This window comes from Capra hircus, chromosome 5 (assembly GCF_001704415.2).
Source record: "Capra hircus breed San Clemente chromosome 5, ASM170441v1, whole genome shotgun sequence".
NCBI lineage: Eukaryota > Metazoa > Chordata > Mammalia > Artiodactyla > Bovidae > Capra > Capra hircus.
In genome coordinates, this window is record NC_030812.1 from 75,715,143 (window position 1) to 75,735,074 (window position 19,932).

The window sequence follows — 19,932 nt, forward strand, 5'->3', positions numbered from 1 at the left end:
TCCTGTGACCAAAAATGTTATCATTTTTTTATAGTAGGAAGCTCTTCAAACTCTGACATATTACACTTTCCAGTCTTGTTCTTATTAGACACCTTTCCTGCCTTACTTCCTGTTACAAGCCATCACTGTACCTGCCACTCTCCAAATTCACCCTGAACTATTCTTTGCTATTCCAAAGCCTAAAATACCCTTCTACTACTTACTGCTTACGGCCTTCCCCATATTCTATTCACAGCCCAACCCAAATGCATTCCTAACTATGGAGCTCTCCCAATCTGGAGCTCTCCCAATCCTTTAAAGAGATATAAATGGTCTCTCTTCAATGTTCTAATGAGGCTTGATTAGATAATTACAAAGATATAAATATTCTATGGAGTTAACTCACACAGAAGGCTACCAGGGTCACATCAAAGTACACAGAACTGTACACCCACACACACACATGAAGTGTAACTGGTGAAATCTGAATAAACTTTGTGGATTGTACCAGTGTCCATTTTCTTGCTTTGTTATTGTACTACAGATATGCAGGATGTCAGTGCTGGGGGGTGAAGGGTGAATGGACCTCTCTGTACATTTATCTGCAACTTGCTAGAAATCTATAGTTATTTTTCAAAATTAAAAGGCTTTTTAAAGGTGAGAGTTCAGAGAAATATATTCTTATATATTGCTACTAGTAAAACAATGCAATTTACTACTAATATCCCAGGTGGCACTAGTGGTCAAGAACCTGCCTGCCAATGCAGGAGGATGTTAGAGACCTCCAAACATGTTGGAAGACGTTAGAGATCTAGGTTTGATCCCTGGGTCAGGACGATCTCCTAGAGGTAGGCATGGCAACCCACTCCAGCATCGTCGCCTGGAGAATCCCCTGGACAGAGGAGCCTGGAGGACTACAGTCCATAGATTTGCAAAAGACAGACACGACTGAAGCAACTTAGCACTCACTACTAATATAGCAATGATAAAAGACGTTGAGAATGTAATATACCTTTTGATCTAGTAATTCTACTTCTACAAATTTACCCTAAGAATTTACTTGGATACATGCTCCAAAGATAGTCCATCACAACACTGTATATATTTGTGTATAACTGAAAGCAAACTATCAAGAGTAGGGGACTCACTGAACAAATCTAAAAAGTAAAATACTATGTAAATCTTAAGGCTGAAAATACAAATATGCAATTTCTACTAGTTGTTTGTGACAAGTTGATTTAAAGAAATGATTCTGTAGCATCTGATTTTTAAAGATGTGTATTATAGGCATTTTTATGTTTTATAAATACATAGAAAAATGTCTAGATTAATGCCAAATAATAGGGATTATTTCTGGATGATGGAAATAAAAGGAATTTTATCCTTATACTTTACTCTTTTTACTTATCTGCACTTTTTTATTTTTTCATGAACAATGTTGTTGTCCATATTAAAGAAACAAACTTTTTTAAATTAGAAAATGTTATACTTAGCAATTAAAGTCTTCTTTTTAAAAAAAAAAAAGAAATTTTACCATGTTTTACATATTTTTCCATATTTTATAAAGCATTTTACATACCTATCAGATATCATTCATAATTTCTACAAAATGATATTCCTGTTTTACAGATAAAATCATAATCAGATAATCTCAAAGTCACTGTAACAAAAGATCTTTATCTTTCTTCTTTATCTAACCTAGCAATCCAGGTAGCCAAATCCATAGAGAAATTTCTTACTTACAGCTCTGAAGTTTCAATATATTTTGCAGTTCCTTCAATAGTATTACAATATTCTGTGGCAAATTTGGTAATAAGCTGGAGTAAAGTAGCACTTTTATCATCCACTGGTTCACCATAGCTATTTAGAAGAGACTGATATTGAGCAGCTAGAACATTTATTCTCGTTTTCAACTCTGGTAAGCAATCTCTGATGTGATGCATCAGTAACCTAACAAAGGTTAGAAAGGAAGAATTTTAAAGTAAAATTGTGTATTTTGAAGATCCCAAGCAGCTCAAATTTTTAAAATGCAAATAATGGGGAAACCTGTCAAACACCTTGTCTTGGCAGGAAATAATGCAATTTTAGACTAGACGTAAATATTTAGTCTGAAAAAAAAATGACATGAAGGAAACTGTCTTGTTGAAATACCTTTAAAATTTGCCTTCAATCCAATAAATGGTAACAACTGATAGAGGATTAAATATAAATTAAAAAATTTTTTTCTCTATTACAATTACCTTAAAGAAAGTAAGCTACACAATCTAATTATATCTACATTATTTTGATTTCTGACTTATCTTTTACAATTGGTACTTAACACAGTGAAAATCAATCTTGTTAAGATCCATGTTGATCCACCTTTAATTTATTTAGGGAATAAGCAAAGACACAGACACGATTTAGCAACTGAATGACAACAATAGAAGGAAATAGCTTTCACTTAAGTTGTTTATAAATCATCTAGAAAGCTCTTCTAATCCCTTGAATGATCTAATACCATTAGTGGGTATTAAGAATTCAAGGTATATAGCTTACATCCTTTTTATGAACAGGACTAGAAGACATCCTAATTAGGACAAGATTATGTGAAAATTACAAAGTTTAATTCAGTTCCTAAAATACAAAATGGAAGTGAAGTCAACTGCCATCTATTTCTATCATCAAAGTACAATGACTGTAAATACATTCATGATTAATGTATTTTAAAATTCATTTGCACTTTCCTAGATTACATGATGATTTAATGCCAACTACCTCAATAAAAGGGTTTCGCAGGTGGCACGCTAGTGGTAAAGAAACCACCTGCCAATGCAGGAGATGGAAGAGACACAAGTTTGATCCCTGGGTTGGGAAGATCACCTGGAATAAGGAATGGCAACCCACTCCAATATTCCTGCCTGGATAATTCCAGGACAGAGGAGCCCGACGGCCTACAGTCTATGGGGCTGCAATGAGTCAGACATACCTGAGCACACCCCAATAAAAATAAATACATTATAAGAACCTACTATACAGGAAACAAAAGTGAAATTTTATAGACAAGCACATTATAAAAATGTAAGGAATTGATAATCAAAGGTCTCAGATAACACTGGCAAACCAAAAACATCTCATTTTCCAAAAGGTAAAAAAATGTTACCTGTTTAAAGTCCGGGCAAGATACTTTGTTCCATTTCTATTAGCCAGAGATGGGTATTTCTTTTGAAGGAAAGCATATTCATCACGGATTGAATCAGTTACACTCTTCTTATTGTTAATATCGAGCTGACTCCTAAGGTTGAAAAAATAACAAAACTGTTTCAACTAAAGTAAACTGTGGTACTAAATACTTTGGCAACATCCACTGGATCATGCAAAAAGCCAAAGAGTTCCAGAAAAACATCTGCTTTATTGACTATGCCAAAGCCTTTGACTGTGTGGATCACCACAAACTGTGGAAAATTCTTCAAGAGATGGGAATACCAGACCACCTGACCTGCCTCTTGAGAAATCTATATGCAGGTCAGGAAGCAACCATCAGAACTGGACGTGGAACAACAAACTGGTTCCAAATAGGGAAAGGAGTATGTCAAGGCTGTATCTTGTCACCCTGCTTATTTAACTTATATGCAGAGTACATCATGAGAAATGGGCTAGATGAAGCACAAACTGGAATCAAGCTTGCCGGGAAAAATATCAATAACCTCAGATATGCAGATGACACCACCCCTATGGCAGAAAGTGAAGAATTAAAGAGCCTCTTAATGAATGTGAAAGAAGAGATTAAAAAAGTTGGCTTAAAACTCAACATTCAGAAAACTAATATCATGGCATCCAGTCCCATCACTTCATGGGAAATAGATGGGGAAACAGTGGAAACAATGGCTGACTTTGTTTTTCTGAACTCTGAAATCACTGCAGATGGTGACTGTAGCCATGAAATTAAAAGACGCTTACCCCTTGTAAGTAAAGTTATGACCAGCCTGGATAGCATATTAAAAAGCAAAGACATTACTTTGCCAACAAAGGTCCATCTAGTCAAGGCTATGGTTTTTCCAGTAGTCATGTATGGATATGAGAGTTGGACTATAAAGAAAGCTGAGCGCTGAAGAATTGATGCTTTTGAGCTGTAATATTGGAGAAGACTCTTGAGAGTCCCTTGGACTGCAAGGAGATACAACCTGTCCATCCTAAAGGAGATCAGTCCTGAGTGTTCATTGGAAGGACTGATGGAGAAGCTGAAACTTCAATACTTTGGCCACCTGATGCAAAGAGCTGACTCATTTGTAAAGACCCTGATGCTGGGAAAGATTGAAGGCAGGAGGAGAAGGGGACGACAGAGGATGAGATGGTTGGATGGCATCACTGATTCAATGGACATGAGTTTGGGTAAACTCTGGGAGTTGGTGATGGACAGGAAGGCCTGGTGTGCTGTGGTCTGTGGGGTCGCAAAGAGTCGGAAACGACTGAGCAACTGAACTGGACTGAAGTAGTTCAAAGAGGATGTCAATGATAGCCTAAAATTGATGATGATGGCACCAGGAACTGTCTGTAATGCTTGACGTGATTTGTTTTATTTAATTCTCAAAACAATTCCATGTAATAGGTATTGTCTCATTTTATAACACAGTAAGGAAGGCCCAGAGAGATTAATTTACCCAAGGTCACATATTAAGTAATTCAGCCAAGATTCAAACTGTGTGACTTTTAAGTAAGCAATGTTTGAATAACGTAGGCCACATTATTACCATTGACCACACTCAAAAGCAGTACTCTTAAGTAACAGGTCAAAATACATATGTCTTAATCAACTGTGTATTTTATCCATGGACAAGAAACTAAATTGGAGAGTAGCCATCTACAAATACAACACTTTTATAACACTTGCTTGCCTTGAAAAGAGATAATGGGAATTAAAAAAAAAAACACAACAGTAGGGGTGAGGGAGAAAGACGTGTGATTAGAAGCAGACAAGTATAAAGACATCAATTAGTAACATTTTCATTTTAAAAGGTTTGAGACCAAAGATGTTAGGAATCATTTAAACCCACATTACACCTAGTTTGTGGATGAACTGGGAGTAGAACCCAGACCTCATGGCAGTTTCAGTGCTTCCTATTTTATAAAGGTTTTGGACTAAGATCTTCATTTGAATCTGGCTCTGCTTTCACCAGCCATGTGACTTTGGTAAATGTATCACTTAGTAAGTTTCCTGATTGTAAAACAGACTAATATAATAGCTCTCAGGTATGTTGGGAAGGTTCAAAGAGATACCGTTTGCAAATTTCTCACAGGAGAGTGTCCAAAACGTAAGTAGACACTCAATAGTAATTAGTTTCCTGTCCATAATTTTTAATTTCAGCTACCTTTAGGTATTATTAGGATACTTTTGATAAAATGTCTCCCAAGTCACATCCCAGCAATTGCATAGAATCACTAATGCTAGGGGTTCCATCGATCTAGTAAAATACTACCTCCTTAAAAAACTCTTTCTTGACTGGATGTAAACTAAATAATACTTTTTTCTAATACAGTGCCCTCATCATACATAACATAACAGACAGGGATTTTTTTTTAAGCCTAGCCATTTAATTTTTTCCATTCTGTGGCACTGCTTACTTCATAAACATTTTCTGTTTAAAAGTATCTACAGGAGGTTTTAGTGAATCTCTTTTCTTCCTTTAGAGCAATGAATTCTTTAACAATACCAAGATTATAGTAAAAGGGGAAAATATAGGGATAGTATCACATTTCAGACTCAATCAAGAAATTTACGTTTGCTTTGAAACAGGAACGCTGCAATCTTGATTGCTCACCTGTTAACTACTCCAATTATTCCCAGTTTGACCGGTATAACCCTTCCCATCAATACATCCATGGCATCAGTACCTGCATCCATGAGATCAAGTTTAGTGATTACAGCTAGGGTTCTGCGACCTGGTAAATGCAAAAATGAAAAGAAATGACCCATTAAATTAAGCTTTTAAGTATTAATAAAGGAAAATCCTAATTTATAATCCCACCTAACATTACCTCTGCCATCATTTTGGTAATATTTCTCTAACCTTTGCTTACAAATAATTTTTTAAACTAATTTTAATCATGTTTAATTTTAAAACTTTTTCACATATAATTTTTATTAGCTATTTTTGCCTAGCCTGTATAGCAATTTATCCATTTCCATCAAAATTTCTATTTGATACTATAAGTAAAATAGAAAAGCATTATTAGATAGAGATACTCCTTTTAAAAATTAAAAACGCCTCTCTTGAGGGCAGATTCACCTCTGTTAACCAAGCATCTCATTAAAAATAAATATCTATCCTTACCATCTGGATCTACCTCTCTTGAAATTTTAAGTGCCTCTGATGTTGCCATATCTGTATTAGCAGCAGTGACAGCGAGGATAATGGAATTTGGATTACTGATGAACCGAAGAATGAGCTCTCTGATTTGAAGCTCAATATCTTTAGGTTGATCACCTACAGGCACCTGAACAAAACAGAGATGATCAAGGAACAGGTAATAAAAATAAACTCAGCTTTTTTCCCCTCATTTAATGCACAGAATATAGGTGTTACTCCATTTACAGATAATTAAAATGAATTTATATTCTTCAATGTACATATGAATTTGGTAATATGTATGTCTCAAAATGTAACTCCTGCAAATATTAAACATCTGCCATGTTAAGGATTGGTCAGTGTTAACTGTGACAAATTCATTCATTCACTCAATTAGCAAATATTTATTGACAACCTACTATATTTCAGGTACTATTCCATATATCAGATTATATCACAGCAGTGAATAAGACAAAGACCAAATTTCCTGCCTTCACTGAGTTTTAGTGATAGAAGGAGGTAATAAACATTTATATACATAGTATCTAGATGATGGTAAGACTATGGAAAAATAAAGAACAAGAGGCTAAGGAATACTTAGGCTAAAGCTTATACTTTAAGCTGTTATCTTAAATTGGATTATGCTTTTAAGCTGAGTAATCAGGAGACCTCACCCAGACAATGACAGTTAAGAGAATGACTGCAAACTGGAAGAGCTAAGGGAGAGGCACAGGCAGCCATCTGGGGTGAACATTTGAGCACAACGGCAGAAGACTGGAGCAAAAGGAATTAGAAGAGCAATACGAGAGAGATCAAGGAGATGCTTTAGATCTCTTTAAGAACATAAGCTTTTACCCTGAGTGAAATGGGAAGCCTCTAGAAAGAGTCTGAGCCCAAGAATGACAAATCTTATTTTCACTTTAACAGTATCACTCTGGCTGCTTAGCTAATAAATTATGAGGAAGATGTTTTAGGAGACTATGGTGGTAATCCAGCTGAGAGGACAGTGGCTCGCTCAGGATGGTAGCTATAGACTTGTAAGTCGTGACAGAGTTCCTGATATACAGGCACACTTGGTTTTATTGCATTTTTCAGATTTTGCATTTTTTACATATTGAAGGTTTGTGTCAACAAGAAAGTCTATTGGAGCCAATTTTTCCAATAGCATTTGCTCACTCTGCCTCTGTATCACATTTTAGTAGTTCTTGAAATATTTCAAACCCTCCACCAGCAGAAAGATGACATCCAACTCACTGAAGGTTCAGATGGTTAGCATTTTTTTAGAAGTATTTTTTAATTAAGCTATGTACACTGCTTTATTAGACATAACGCTGTACACACCTAACAGACTAGAATACAGTTGATCCCTGAATAACACAGGGTTAAGGAGCACTGACCCCTTCACGTACTTGAAAATCTGCTTTTGACTCCCCAAAAACTTAACTACAAATATCCTCCTGTTGACTAGAAGCCTTATACCAACAATAGGCAATAACATATATTTTATATGTATTATATACTGTATTCTTACAATAAAGAAAACGTTGGTAAGAAAATTGTAAGGAAAATACATTTACAGTACTATATTCTGTCAATGCTTAAGTTTATGTCATCTGTTTACAAGATATCTCATCTATCAGTACCTACATCAATACTATCTTATGATACAAAACACTGTTAGTTGTTATACATTACTGACACTAAATACAAAAAAATAAAAAGATAATGTGAAAGAGAAATTGACATTTATTTAAAGATATAACAATTCATGCACTGATAATGAAGTAGCAATAAGATTGTTTTATGATAGCCTAGTATAATTGAAATGATTGCTTCACAGTAGCCTAGAATATGCAGCATTATAAAATGTTTATAGATTCCAGTGTTGAAGTCATATTCATAATACCACAGAGAAACCAATTACCTGTGATGATAGGCTGATATGTAGTTTCTCCAATTATAAGTGAAGGCATACTGTACAGTAATATAATTCTTTGAAAGCAAAGTTACAAAACAGTAAAAAACTAACACATTATTTTATATTAAAATATCACTCCTTTATGCTTATGTAGGGCTTTCCTGGTGGTTCAGACAGTAAAGAATCCACCTGCAATGCAGGAGACCTGGTTTGATCCCTGGGTTCAGACAATCCCCTGGAGAAGGGCATGGCAACCCACTCTAGCATTCTTGCCTGCAGAATCCCCATGGACAGAGGAGCCTGGCAGGCTACAGTCCATGGGGTTGCAAAGAGTCAGATGCGACTGAGCGACTAAGCACATGCCTATGTAAGGAGAGGCTATTCACTTCAATACAAGTCTTGTACATGATGTTCTACATAATAATACTTAGGCAATGATGACACAGATGACATAAAAACACACAGTTCTTCCCATACAGTTACTAGATTTCACAAGAAGACACATAAAACAGAACTCATGATTATTTGCTACTTGTTAAGTGGAAGTGGATCACCCTCGTCTTCACATTAAGTAGATAAAAGAAGACGAGAAAGAGCTGGTCTTGCTGTCTCAGGAGTAGCAGAGGCAGAAGTGGAGGAGGCCGAAAGGGAGGCAGGAGAGGTAGGCACACTCAGTGTAACTTGATGGAAATACATCATAATTTGTTTGATACTTTTTTTTTTCCACTCCAAAAATGTTTCTGAATGGTTCCATTCCTTCTTCAACCAAATCAAAAGTAGTCTTGAATAACTGTAACTTTTCTCACAAAGTGCCTAATGTTGTTATGTTTTCCAGCACAGTTTCTTTTAAATCTTCTTTCCCATCATCTGAGCTTCTCAGGTGGCTCAACATTAAAGAATCTCCTTGCAATGCTGGAGACGCTGGTTCGATCCCTCAGTCAGGAAGATGCACTGGAGGAGGGAATGGAAACCCACTCCAGTATCCTTGCCTGAAGTATCTGGTGGACAAAGGAGCCTGGTAGGCTACAGTTTATACGGTCAAAAAAGAGTTGGACACCTGAAGTGCCATGCACACCCCTCATCTGGCACTGTTTCAGAAGCACTCATCTCCATCAAGTTGTCCTCTGTTAATTCCTCTCACGTAGTGTCTACTTTAGCTCTTGGATTTCTATGAGATCCATATCTTGAAAGCCTTCACCGATCTAACCCACTTTTTCTTTTTTGGTCATGTCCACAATCGCTTTTATGATTTCCTTGATTGGCTCTGTTGTAAATGCTGAAGTCAATATATAGCATCTGGACAGAGTTTTCTCCAGTGGGAATTTATTATTTCAGGCTTCACGGCTTTCATGGCTTTTTCAATAACATCTTCAATACTGTAATCCTTTCCAGACTTTCATGTTCTCTCTATCAGGGTTCTCTTCCATAGGAATGACAATCCTTTCCATACAGTTCCGTATGTAATGAGCCTTAAAGGTCCATATGAACCCCTGATTTAGAGGGTGAATAAAGGACACTGTGTTAAGGGGAAGTAGACCACTTCAACACCTGTGCCCTGGAGCAGTGTCTATATGGAAAGAACTTTAAGTCAGTCCATTACTAGAAAGGTATTTCCTAACTTCATGGACAAAGCACTGATGGAACCAATCCAGAAAAAGGGTTATCTGTGTCCAGGCCTTCTTGTTGAGCAACCGAAAGACTGGCAGCTGGTGTTTAATCTTTTGCCTTCAAGGATCAAGGGTTAGCAGCTTTATAGATAAGGGCAGTGCCAATCATAAACCCCCTGCATTGCACAGAATAGTAGAGCTGGCCTATCCCTTCCTTCCTTGAATTCTGGTGTTTATTTCTCTTCCTTACTAATAAATGTCCTTTGTGGCATTTTTTTTTCAAGAATAGGGCACTTTTATCTGTATTAACATTAAAAACCTATTCAGGCAGATAACCTTTCACCTTAATGATTTTCTTAATGGCAACTGAGACCTCATCTGCTGCCTCCTATTAACTTGACTTTTTTTAAGCAAAACTTTCTAAGATTATCAAACTATCCTTTGCTGGCAATATAATAATAAAATAATAATAAAATATATTATTATATTTATATTATAATAAAAAATAATAATCCAGCTTTAGATCATTCACCTTCCTGTTGCTTTAAGTTTTCATATATTGAATATGTTTTTTCTCAAATCATGTTAGTCTACAGATATGCCTTTCCTATAGAAATCCTATACCCAGATAAAAGCTCAAATTTCAATAAAAAGGCATTTAACATAAAGTGCAAGGTTTTCATGCCTCCTGGCATAGCTATAGCATTGCCTTCATGAATTTCCTTTTTTACAATACTTCTTAAGCTGGATTCATTCATCTTGAAATGGTGGGCAACCAAAGCTGCAGGCCTCAATCTACAGACAGAGTACATAAAGCATTTTAACTTCTTGTAACGTCATGACTTTTCCCTGCTTGTTGGGAGCTCTTCCAACATCACTAGTGGCACTTTATATGGTATTATTCAGGGTTTACAGTATTACACTAAACACGATGAAAAAATGCAAGAACCTCAGTTCAGTTCAGTTCAGTCACTCAGTCATGTCCGACTTGTTGCGACCTCACGGACTGCAGCACCCCAGGCTCCGCTGTCCATCACCAACTCCCAGAGCTTGCTCAAACTTACGTCCTTCGAGCCAGTGATAGTATCCAATGGTTGTACCCTCTGTTGTCCCCTTCTCCTCCAGCCTTCAATCGTTCCCAGGATCAGGGTCTTTTCCAAGGAGTCAGTTATTTGCATCAGGTAGCCAATGTATTGGAGTTTCAGCTTCAGCATCAGTACTTCCAATGAATATTCAAGACTGATTTCCTTTAGGATTGACTGATTTGATCTCCCTGCAGTCCAAGGGATTCTCAAGAGTCCTCTACAACACCACAGTTCAAAAGAATCAACTCTTCAGTGCTCATCTTTCTTTAGAGTCCAACTCTCACATCCATACATGACTACTGGAAAAATCATAGCTTTGACTAAACGGACCTTTGTCGGCATAGTAATGTCTCTGCTTTTTATATGCTGTCTAGGTTGGTCATAGCTTTTCTTCCAAGGAACAAGCATTTTTTAATTTCATAGCTGCAGTCACCATCTTCAGTGATTTTGGAGACCAAGAAAATAAAGTCTGACACTGTTTCCATTGTTTCCTCATCTATCTGCAATGAAGTGATGGGACTGGAAGCCATGATCTTAGTTTTTTTAATGTTGAGTTTTAAGCCAGTGTTTTCACTCCCTTCTCACTTTCATCAAGAGGCTCTTCAGTTCCTCTTCGCTTTCTGCCATAAGGGTGGTGTCATCTGCATATCTGAGGTTATTGATATTTCTCCTGGCAATCTTGATTCCAGCTTGTGCTTCCTCCAGCCCAGCATTTCGCATGATATACTCTGCATATGAGTTAAATAAGCAGGGTGACAATATACAGCCTTGATGTACTCCTTTTCCTATTTGGAACCAGTCCATTGTTCCATGTCTGGTTCTCACTGCTTCTTGACCTACACACAAATCTCAGGTGGTCTGGTATTCCCATCTCTTTCAGAATTTTCCAGTTTATCATGATCCACATAGTCAAAGGCTTTGGCATAGTCAATAAAACAGAGGTAGATGTTTTTTTGGAACTCTTGCTTTTTTCTATTATCCAGTGGATGTTGGCAATTTGATCTCTGGTTCCTCTGCCTTTTCTAAATACAGCTTGATCATCTCGAAGTTCACTGTTTACGTATGGTTGAAGCCTGGCTTGGAGAATTTTGAGCATTACTTTACTAGCAAGTGAGATGACTGCAATTGTGCGGTAGTTTGAGCTTTCTTTGACACCGCCTTTCTTTGGGATTGGAATGGAAACTAACTTTTTCCAGTCCTGTGGCCACTGCTGAGTTTTCCAAATTTGCTGGCATATTTAGTGTAGCACAATATCACAGCATCACAGAATCATCTTTTACAATTTGTAATAGCTCAACTGGAATTCCATCACCTCCACTAGCTTTGTTCTTAGTGATGCTTCTTCCTAAGGACCACTTGACTTCAGACTCCAGGATATCTGGCTCCAGGTGAGCATTTTACAGTATTATACTAAACATGATGAAAAAAATGCAAGAACCTCAAGAGATCACATTTTACTGTGATATGCAATTTACTGGAATGATGAACTACTCAGAAATGATTTGTGTCACACAACATTTTGGGATACTCAAAAACACTTGAGCTCAGTGCAGCAGGAATAGCAGGTGGCTGTGAAATTATTACACTAATACAGTATGTACTACAGCCAATCTTATGCAGCTATGATTAAATACTGCATCTTCACATTTACTTACATTCCTTTCTACTTAAAGCACCACATACAGTCTATGTCTGTGTGTGTAGGTTTTGATAAATTTTAACTTTTTACACTAGATTTATTAATTTTTATTAATCTTTTTCAGTTGTTCTAGGCTATGCAGTTGTCTGCAAGTTTTTTAAAATTGTTACAAATCTTCAAAAAATTTTCCAATATATTTCTTTAAAAAAAGTCACATATCATATCTAAGTAGACCCATGTAGTTCAAACCCTCGTTCACGGGTCAATTGTATAGTATAAACATAACTTTTATATGCACTGGATAAACAAAAAAATTTGTATATTTGTTTTACTGTGATACTTACTTCACTGCAATATTCACTTACTAGGATGGTCTGGAACCAAATTTGAAATTTCACAACGTATGCCCGTATTTTAAGTTAAGGAAAGCTAACAGGATTTGCTAACACGTATTGAGTATGTCAAAACCTTTGTGTGAATCACCATGAACTGTGGAAAATTCTGAAAGAGATGGGAATACCAGACCACCTGACCTGCCTACTGAGAAACCTATATACAGGTCAGGAGGCAACAGTTAGAACTGGACATGGAACAACAGACTGGGTTCAAAGAGGAAAAGGAGTACGTCAAGGATGTATATTGTCACCCTGCTTATTTAACTTATATGCTGAGTACATCATGAGAAACGCTGGGTTGGAAGAAGCACAAGCTGGAATCAAGATTGCCAGGAGAAATATCAATAACCTCAGATATGCAGATGACACCACCCTTATGGCGGAAAGTGAAGAGGAACTAAAAAGCCTCTTGATGAAAGTGAAAGAGGAGAGTGAAAAAGTTGGCTTAAAGCTCAACGTTCAGAAAACAAAGATCATGGCATCTGGTCCCATCACTTCATGGGAAATAGATGGGGAAACAGTGGAAATAGTGTCAGATCTTATTTTGGGGGGCTCCAAAATCACTGCAGATGGTGACTGCAGCCATGAAATTAAAAGACGCTTCCTCCTTGGAAGGAAACTTATGACCAACCTAGATAGCATATTCAAAAGCAGAGAGATAACTTTGCCAACAAAGGTCCATTTGTCAAGGCTATGGTTTTTCCAGTAGTCATGTATGGATGTGAGAGTTGGACTGTGAAGAAAGCTGAGCGCTGAAGAACTGATGCTTTTGAAATGTGTGTTGGAGAAGACTCGAGAGTCCCTTGGACTGCAAGGAGATCCAACCAGTCCATTCTAAAGGAGATCAGCCCTGGGATTTCTTTGGAAGGAATGATGCTAAAGCTGAAACTCCAGTACTTTGGCCACCTCATGCAAAGAGCTGACTCATTGGAAAAGACTTTGATGCTGGGAGGGATTGGGGGCAGGAGGAGAAGGAGACGAGAGAGGATGAGATGGCTGGATGGCATCACGGACTCGATGGACATGAGTTTGAGTGAACTCTGGGAGTTGATGATGGACAGGGAGGCCTGGCGTGCTTCAATTCATGGGGTTTCAAAGAGTCGGACACAACTGAGTGGCTGAATTGACCTGAACGGAAAGTAGGGTGTAGGATAAGAAATGTCAAAGATGACTGCAAACTTTTTGGCTAAGCAACTGGTACAACAGAGTTGCCATTTATTGAGATGGGGAGACTATAGAAAGACCAAGTCAGGTTGAGGGACAGATCAGGCATCTGGTATTAGACACATCATGTTTTAAGGTTGGACGTGTATATGTCAAGTAGACATACAAGATGAATATATAAGTCTGGAAATATCTGAATGTTGTCAGCATACAGATACTCATATTTAAAGTCATAAGACTGGATGAAATCATCAAGAGGTTAAGTATACCCCCTTGACAATAGGTCCAAAAATTGAGCTATGGGATACTCACCGTTTAGACATTGAGAAGATAAGTAATCAACAAGAGAGACTGAGAAGGAGTGGTTGGTAAGATCAGAAATAATCCTCTAGAGTGTGGTGTCCCGGAAGCTGAGTAAAGAAAAGTGTTTCAAGGGGAAAGGGGGGTTCTACTCTGTCAAATGTAGCTGAAAGATCAAGATAATTGCAAAAAAAAGGCTGATCAATCCATATGAGGTTAAGGAAAAACGATGTCGTTCAAGTAAAAACAAACATGACCACATCCACAATGAGTAACAACTAGTTTTACCTTGGTCATTCCTGGCAAGTCCACAAGTGTCAGATTGACAACATTGGGTGAAAAAATCTTAAGATGAATTGGTTCAGGGCTTACTCCCTAAAAATAAATTTTATAATATTATATTAAAATCACATTAAAATGTCAATGAAATAAAAATGCTAAAGCAAAACCTCATTTCAAGTATTATATATTAGATGCTTTTAAATGTTAAATCATAATCTCTAAAACATGTCAATAATCAAAACCTAATGAAACATATAGAAAATAAGGCAGCCTGCCATAGGTTATACTCCTATCTAACCTTATACTATTAATATACACAATTTATTACCTGTTATTTCACATTCTTTTCTCCTGATTCTCAGCAGATAACATTTCTTAAATATGTTTAATAGACTCAGTGCTGAACAAAAGAACAATGTATCAGTATCCAAATTTATGAGGTTCTTGAATTCAGAATGAGACATAAGTAACAAGGAATCCAAATCAGGGAAATAGAGCAGTAGTAACTAAAAGGTAACCTACCCAGAGTTCAATAATAAATCTTGTCAATCACTCTAACAGAGACAAATATTTTGAATAGGCATAAAGAAATTAACATGGCTCCAAAAATGCTTTTGGGTCAGGAAAACCTTTCCAACACAGTATCCAGGAGATAAAAGGACTCAATAAATATATATTTTTAATATTAGTACTCAGCTCAGGCTGGTTGTGCAATTAAATGTATCCATTCAAGAATGGAGGTAAAAACACAAAGGGAAGGAAACAGAAAGGCAGTAAGAATAAAGAAAGAAGACAGAGAAATTAGTAGCATTTAAAGAAGGCAGTAACAGTACCTCCTTTAAATGTGCCTCATTTACCATATAATGGTATCTGAGACCTCTAATTTAAATTCTCAGAATCTTAGAAAACAATTCAGTTGTTAACATTACTTTTCATTTTCACTGGGGAAAAAAAAACACCTTGCTTTGCCTCTCTTTGCTTTCATAAGTAAATCTCGATTTACTCAGGTAAGAAAAAGAGCTCTTCAAAATAAATGTATCTTGTAAGTTATATATTGCTTCTTGAGTTAGAGTACAATCAATCCAGCAGAAAAAAATAACACTGTAGAAAGTATTAAATAGAAAAGCTATATAATAAAGTGATATATACAAGATCAAGAATAAACATCTAAATGAAATACCTGTTTATATATGAAAGCTCTAAGAAACAAAAGTGGTTTTATATGAAGTTTTTATATATTTGAGAAAATACTCCATTAGTTTAAACGACCAGAATACTCTTAATGATAAATTTACTGACAGTTATACTTTCCAGCTCTATAAAGATGCCTACCTTATTATTTCCTGAAATCCTTTCTGTTTCATTTTCAATTTCTTGTCGAATTTCATCAAAATCTGTGTAAAGCTAAAAATTATTGAAACAAAAAAAGTATTCAAAATAAGATATAAAAAATTCCTAAGAGGGCTTTGATAAATTTCAAGGATGTCTATGGATCTGCTTCAGAGAATTAATAAAAAAATTCTAATATACACAAACATCATTCTGAGCCAGAGAGTCAGAGTTTATATGAGTTTTCAAAGCTCCTTGAGCCTACAACAGTTAAGAGTCTACAAATTAGACAGAATAAGGCTCAATTTAAAATGTTTTCCAAATAAACTACTATGGTTAGAAATGTTACTAAGATAAGATTTATTTTATAGGAACTGCTTCAAGATAACAGTGCTACATTGCCAATCATAAGAAAACTAAATTATCAGTTACCTGTACCAAAAAAAAATGTTTTCAACATGTTACTTCTTCAACATATTTTTGTATGATTACCTTATTTTTGGTGTGAAGAAATTTACCCCATTCTTCTGCTTCAACTCCTGGAAAAAGAGAAATTTCACTTATTAAAAACTATGGAAATTAGTTAGGAATTCAAAAAGACAGTACAATATTATTTGTTCCTACTTTGCCACTAACTATAAGCTAACATATTTGAAATCTGGTTTTTAACTAATAAAACTGTTCACCTCTCCTCATATTATAATAAAATATGTATACTTTTTTTTTTTTGGTATCTAAAACTTTTTATTTGCACAAGTAGATATAAAGTTATTTTAAAAAGACCTTAACCCATATATTAAATGATTCACTACAATTCTATAAGATGAATAACTCCTTCTAATCCATTATGTGTTCAGTTAAAATTGTTTCTTCCAAGAATCCTCCATACGTAGTTCAATAGTCCCTCGTTCTGTATTTAGTATAATTTAGAACAATGGCCAATTAAGTATTAGATTATATTTAACTGTTCATTTTCATCCAATCTGGGACCTGTCTTTTTTGAACTTTTTATTTTGTATTAGGGTACAGCCAATTAACAATGTTGTGATGTCTTCAGGTGAACAGAAAAGGGACTCAGCCATACATATACTGTATACTTTATTTTTAAATATCTTACATATAAAAGCAATTTTATCTGATGAAAATACTCAAGCTAATGGCCAAAAGAACGCTTATGAATCATACTGAATAATAATGCAAAAAAGCATATATTGTAGACTTACACACATAACTCAAGGTAAAAATTTGCAATATGTCAACAAAATAGCTAACTTTTTGTTCTGTTTCCTCGTTTTTCATTTTAATTCAGTTTACTGTTGGCAACCCATAAAGTCACAATTTGCTGTTACTTTAAAGAGCTCTCAGTAGCATGAAGGTATTCTGTATGCATTTTCAACGTGACTTTCTTCCCCCAGGAACAAGATTATGTTTTCCCTTGGAATTGAAGGTAGGAAAGAAGTGAAATGGCAAGGGGTGGGAGGTTGGGGGAACCTGACATGTACACTGTATGGAATTGCTACTCGCCAGTGGTTTCCAAAAATAGGTCTGTTCCTCTTGCACTTGCTGAAAAAAGGAAAAAATTATTCATTTTAGGTACTGTTTTGAGTGGCCTAAGACTTAGAGAGCAAATTTTGCTCTAATTTTTCCAGACAAGCTAGAATGTAGAAAAATTAACTTCGCCTTCTCCAAGCACAGCTATTCTGCTTTTGTCAAATTCACAGTTTTAAATGTCTTAATGATTAACATATATCAGCCACCTGATATCAAAATAAAAATGACTCTAAGATATTCAAGTAAATATTTACAGAGGAAAAGGTGGAGCAGTTTCTTTGATGGGTAAAGGTAACAAAACTGGATCCTTTTTGCAAATAAAATGCTCACCCACTTGAAGCTTAATACCTTCTTCCAAGAAGTCTCATTGGAGGATTGGAATAATCTAAGTGAACAGAACTCAGAGGCAAGTACTATATTTAATTTACCTTATCATATAGAAGAGGTCTGGCTTCACAAGCATGTTTTTTAAAATAAAAATAAAATAAATTACATACACCAAAAAAAGCCTGCATTGTGATGCAATGCCAAAAGGTAACAAGAACCACTAACACCTGCAATCAATCAATGTGGATAAGCAAATAAAAATGGAAGAAAAAAAAAACGTACACAGCCTGTAAGAGTACAAAAGCACACATGCAGGCATAATAGGGAAAGAAGGGCCAAAGGCAAATGGATAAAGGAAACCTTTAGAAAGGTGTCTTGAGTTTTTCCATGTAGCAGGGTCTGTAGTCAAAGAGAAATAGCACAGAGTGAGAAGTTTAGTGCTTATCCCTAATATTTCAAACCTTTCTAAAAAATCAAATGTGCAAGAACCTGAACACATTTCAAATGCACATTTCAAATGCATTCAGTTATTCCAAATTTACAACTGTAAACTTTCCATTACAAAATAATTAGAGGGATGTATATAATGTTTAAATGGCATAAATGAAGTATATTGAGTGTCATAATTTATTTTTATTTTCCATTACATTAATTTTATCACCTCTGGTTTCTAATTCTAATATGAGTGGATTGAAACTAATTTACTATTCAGAAATTTGCTATCTGATAACTACAGGAAAAGGTAAATTACTTAATAAAAAAAATCTACAAAACATATCAAATACATCTTGAAAGTAATAAAACCTTGTAAGTAAATATGAAAGCACTACCCTAATTGCTAAGACTGAACTTAATAGGGGTTTATTTTCTTTGAAATATATAATAAATTTAACAAAAACAGTTTTGCTATTCAGTCAGCATGCCACTTTTGGATTTAGTCTAAAAGGAGATCTGAGGACATAAATGAAAGGTAATCATGAAGTTCAAAGTTCAAACTAACCCACTTGAAAACAGTTTTTGTTTTCAATAAGATTTTATCAGAAAATTCTTTTACATTGGCAGAAGTGGGGAGCAAGATGAGAAATACCATAAATCTATATGACACCTAAATTATATTATGTAGTTGACAGAATGATCTCATGTTAAATAAATTTTTCTGATAATTAAATTATACATGGTTAATATGTAAATATTTTATAAGAGTTTAACCAGTTTTGATGGACCTATCCATGTTATGTTAGAATCCACTGCTTTTAAACTTACCTATTAATGGTAACTTAGGTCTTTGTTACATAATAAAGTCATTTATGTATAGATTACAAATCCCTATACAAAATGGTTAGAGACTAATTTTTTCTTTTTTGAAATTCTCCTGTTTTCCTCCCCTTTCTCTTCTATGGTTGCCAGGCTGCCAAGTAGTTCATACTTTTCTGGCTGTCTCTTGCTTCATTGTTTCTAATTTCCTCTAGAATAGAGTGATTTGTGATCAGGTAGAATTGTTTATCCTGAGGATAAACAGGCTTTAATGATAAGGTAAAGAACTATCCTAATCATTAATAAGATACATGATATTTAGTACTCAAAATTTACAAAACCTATTTTGTGTTCTGGGTGGCTAAGTTGTCATTTTAAGTATTATGTTTTTTAATAGAAAAAATAAGCACTAAGCTTGGGGGAAAAAATTATATAGGTAAAGATATGCAGATTTATTGACCTACCGCCACCAATAAGAGACATCAACAAAACAAAGTGAACAATACAGATAACAAGAACTGACACCTCTACAGTTGTGAAATGTACACCCTTTCTAAAAATACTGCCCACGTACTCTGAGAGAAAAGATATCATCTGCCCTTTCCAAGGTGACTGAAGAAAATTAAGAGTTAAGAGAAAGACATCATCATACAGTTTCTTGACGTTTTAGTTTAAGGTATTTGGTAAATTTGATGATATTAGCAAGATTGAAATTTTTGAATAATTATTCTATACATTTGAAATTGGACCACAAATTAGCCCAAAATGATTTAATT

The 19,932-nt window shown here is 35.4% G+C and overlaps 1 protein-coding gene across 7 annotated transcripts in view; it reads right to left on the reverse strand.

Annotated features, from left to right (window-relative positions):
* DNM1L (dynamin 1 like) overlaps positions 1-19,932 on the reverse strand; it is a 62,428-nt gene that overhangs the window by 12,839 nt on the left and 29,657 nt on the right. For 4 of the 7 annotated variants that reach the window (XM_018048315.1, XM_018048322.1, XM_018048320.1 and 1 more), the window contains exons 3-9: positions 16,517-16,563; positions 16,028-16,099; positions 14,702-14,788; positions 6,291-6,453; positions 5,778-5,898; positions 3,122-3,253; positions 1,723-1,929 (exon numbers count right to left, since the gene is read on the reverse strand). In XM_018048315.1, the coding sequence (XP_017903804.1) occupies positions 1,723-1,929; positions 3,122-3,253; positions 5,778-5,898; positions 6,291-6,453; positions 14,702-14,788; positions 16,028-16,099; positions 16,517-16,563 (829 nt within the window). Of the gene's footprint in view, positions 1-1,722; positions 1,930-3,121; positions 3,254-5,777; positions 5,899-6,290; positions 6,454-14,701; positions 14,789-16,027; positions 16,100-16,516; positions 16,564-18,262; positions 18,302-19,932 lie in introns of all 7 variants that reach the window. The other 3 variants (XM_018048321.1, XM_018048317.1, XM_018048316.1) reach the window with 1 other exon arrangement.